At 40.7% G+C, this 3806-nt stretch overlaps 1 protein-coding gene across 1 annotated transcript; it reads right to left on the reverse strand.

Annotated features, from left to right (window-relative positions):
- Positions 1-293: 293 nt before the first annotated feature.
- LOC137296848 (alpha-N-acetylgalactosamine-specific lectin-like) lies at positions 294-3468 on the reverse strand. The gene is made up of 3 exons (XM_067828715.1): positions 3171-3468; positions 1626-1805; positions 294-523 (listed from the first exon to the last, which is right to left on the reverse strand). Exons 1-3 carry the CDS (start codon positions 3466-3468, stop codon positions 294-296), a joined length of 708 nt encoding a protein of 235 aa, XP_067684816.1.
- Between the last annotated feature and the right edge of the window lie 338 nt (positions 3469-3806).

Below are 3806 nucleotides of genomic sequence, written 5' to 3' on the forward strand. Positions count from 1 at the left end.
ACCGAATAAAGTTGTGATGACATGGTAAACAGTATATACAGTTAACAGCAAATGTGTAAGTGAACAGATTGTTTGAAATAATGAAAACATAAACTGACCATATAAACATGTTTCTAACATCCAACGGGTGATACTTTATCATGTGGTAGTCTTGATCACAAACACTTGGCAAGTTTCAAAGCCGATCCACCCTCAAAAGAGTGGCATGATCTTTTTTTATTGCGAATTACTGAAATTGTCTGAGGACATAGGCCAACATGACTGGCAGTATTTGCACTGTGTGTTCATGAATTTCAAAGGTCTTTCTGACAGATGTAGTTCTTCTCTTCGGTCTGTCTCCCGTCTCGCCACAAAAATGCATTGTCCAGTTTGCTGGCCACGATGTAATCTTTCTCACCTGCACTACCAGTCGGGTTGCCTGACCTCCAGGCGAAGTAGGTCATAGGTCGGCCATCATGGAATACCCACTGACCTTCATTTGCCGCATCAGAACCGTCCAAGAAGTAGCTAAATGTTCTAGCAGCTGCAATGATGGAAATGCACTTTTAGGATAGTTGCCCTTTTGAAAAGAGGGAAGTAATTTTTTTTTACATAAATATATTAAATTGAATTGAATTAAAGTGAACGAAGCAAAAGCAAAATAAAATGCGTACGGTGACTTTGAGGCTTTAGGTTGTCCACCAAAATGTGTCTTCAAATCCCATTACATGCATTCACGAGTGACAGTTGACAGTTCGACGAAGACAATGGCACTTAGAATACACATACATGTATATACTGCGCGTGGCGACAGAGGTTAGAATTGCACTAATACATTCTCCGGATTTTAATCACTGGGTTTTCTATCCCAGGGTACCTTCGCAAAGCTGGAGTATTGCTGAGCAGGACGAGGAACAAACAAACGAATCATTTTCATACCGAAGTGAGTGAGTTTAGTTTTTCGCCATATTCTGCAAGATCCCAGCCATATGGAGGTGGTACGTAAATAATCGAGTCTGGACCAGAACGAACATCGATCTGCGCAGCTGGGAACTGATGACATATGTCGACCAATTAAGCGAACCTGACCACCCGATCCCATTAATCGCCTCTTAGGACAAGCATGGGTTACTGGAGATCCCGGATCCAGGAACTCGGACCTTCACGGGTCTTATCATACGTAATGAGATAACCGTTGTAAGTAAACTTTGGCGTCAACGATGATATGTTTGAATGTTTTGCGTTCATATTGTACTTTCAGGATCACAAAGAAAAGGATCCCTTAGGGCAGTTCCACATATCTCAGTTACGTCTAGTGGATCCATAGGTCATTCCATAATTGTGGTAGGGCTTACTGGTTAATGTTCGAGGCAGTAAGTAGATGTACAGACTTTAGATGTTCCATTTTCGATGTCTTTGTTCACCACCGAGGTTCATTTTTAGGTTTAAATTCTTTCGACAGAGCAATGTTGATACCTTGCGAAATGCTGTTAATCAGTACTTGGTCCCCATAGTTTTTTCCACACAGGGGACGTTGGGGGTAGTTCAACGGCTAAAGCGCCTGCTCGCCAAGCTGAAGACTCTCACTTTGTTTTGAGCACTAAACTACTGACAGGATGTATTTGATACGGACTGTGAAGACAAACCTGATGACGACTTGATCTGTTTGACGACGTGGTTCTGCTTGTCTGCGTTGTCAATCACAGCAAAGTGTTCTCCTCTTGATGTACAGTCAGCAAGAGCGTCGTCGTAGGAGATCTTGTCGAGATGGAGTTGGTAGCAGATGTTGAGGAGACGATTGTGGATGTAGCCAGGTACACAGTCGCCTGAGATACACACGAATTGTTTCACTCACTTAACGGCAGACCAAGTTTACCCAAAACAATTACTACACAAAGTTACCCTCAAATGCACGTTTCCGCGTGCATGTTTGAACATCACAACATTATCTATTAAAAGTTTCAACATGGTTTGGGACAGTACTATTTACAATATAATACATGAGCTGTATGAATACTATTTACAATTTAAAAGTACACATCTAAAAACAAGCAATTATCAATGCACATACATGTTTTCCTTGTGATACAAATCATTCTTTTAATCAATTAATGACACTAGCACCAGACTTGGATCCGTGTGTAAAATGGTTCTTATCTCAAGGTGTTACATTTTGAGCGTATTTGATCTTTATCCTGTAGAAAGAACAAAAAGATTTGTTATACAGTTTTCAGTTTGGTTAGGAAAGAAGAGAAATTGACAAGGTAATATATTGAGATCAGTTTTAGTTGCAGAGCCGATAATATGGATCTTTCCGTAATCAATGCGGTAATGAATCATTTGAATGTTATACTGTTTTGAAAGTCATTTCAGTCATATCAGGGCCTGCCAGCATAAAATATCATATGTTTAACGCTTTTTATGCTAAACGCAACATATTATTATTCCATCTGGACAGGTCGTGTATCAAAGCATCAGGTCGTGGTCATGATTAGTACTCTTTAGTATACTATTGTTACCCGGGTTACCAACATCTCCTAACAACCTTGACAATAATGACTCAAAAGTTCCTACTGCCACTATAATAAATCCATAAGGCGGTTGTATTATGTCTGCCTCGGTGTTTGCATGTTGAAAACGCCACTCACAGTAATGTGCCAGCTAAATGCAGCCGTCAGTAAGTAATCGAATCTGTACCTGACAATCCAGTGATTGACGTTAAGATCTATGTACACAGAGATAAGACGACATGTGCCTAATCACAACATCCCGTTTGTTGCCTCCTATGATAAGCATGGATTGCTGAAGATATTCACCGGTACCGGCGTCACTGTACGAGTGAGTGAATAAGGTTTTACGCTGCTTGTTGGAATATTCCGTGAAATTATACGGCTGCGGACACCTGAAACGTGCTTCTATTTGCACATTATACCTATATGGTACACTGAACGGGGGTGTCGTAACTAATGACCTTAACTTCGAAGATACCCATAACACCTTAAGTAATATATTAGCATTAAAACTCTCTTTTCCTCACAACGTCATCAATCCATTATCCACGTTTGATGATTAATACCTCGGGCAGTTGAGTAGCATTGTGGTCAGGGTGTTCGTTCCTGACGCCAAAGACCCGGGTTCGATTTCTTGTGTGCTCAGTCGTGATAGTCCTCGAGTGTTACTAAAAGTCTCACCTGTTGTTAAGCTGTAGTACATGGTTCCGTTTTCTTGTTCTCCGTCTTCAGGCGACATGAACAACACGTCATGGAACTGGCACCGTCGGTGTTGCCGTCTGTAAAAGACAGACACACAAGATTCGTTCTGGAGACACAGGAGTACACACCGAGTACTTTTATAAACATTTGTAATTTCAAACATGAAAGACTTTGACACAAGAACATCATCAAAAGATTTCCATTTAACACCAAATCCCGTGTTAATCCAAGCAGGTGCATAATGCACCAAACAAAGGAAAAGTAGCGTCCGAATCATTGCGTCCCTCTGGGTTCTATAGCCAGTGCATTCATTGTTGATCAGTTACCATAGTCTTGTGTCACTAATGAGCCGGATTTGTGTCTGTGTGAACATATTCGCTTACTTGTTCGTGTAATTGCCAATGTTTCACCGTTAACATGTTCTCGGAACTGGCTGGTAACATGACTTGTAAATATCAATATGTTTGAACTGACATTAGAAAGGTATTCGTAAATATTCAGCTTGTTAACAATGTTGGTTTGTAATCTGTCGTATCGCAAGGATAGGGCGTCAATAGTCTATTTAGGCATGTAGCCCGGAAACAACGCGTACAACATTTACATGTCACTTTAATT

This window comes from Haliotis asinina, chromosome 9, assembly GCF_037392515.1.
Source record: "Haliotis asinina isolate JCU_RB_2024 chromosome 9, JCU_Hal_asi_v2, whole genome shotgun sequence".
NCBI lineage: Eukaryota > Metazoa > Mollusca > Gastropoda > Lepetellida > Haliotidae > Haliotis > Haliotis asinina.

Excerpts from the sequence above, each read along its gene's own strand:
- LOC137296848 (XM_067828715.1), bottom strand. The coding sequence starts at position 3,468 with ATGATTCGGACGCTACTTTTCCTTTGTTTGGTGCATTATGCACCTGCT. Across the intron at positions 1,806-3,170 it reads GTACTACAGCTTAACAACAG|GCGACTGTGTACCTGGCTAC; the intron begins GTGAGACTTTTA and ends TGTGTATCTCAG. Across the intron at positions 524-1,625 it reads ACAGATCAAGTCGTCATCAG|CTGCTAGAACATTTAGCTAC; the intron begins GTTTGTCTTCAC and ends CCATCATTGCAG.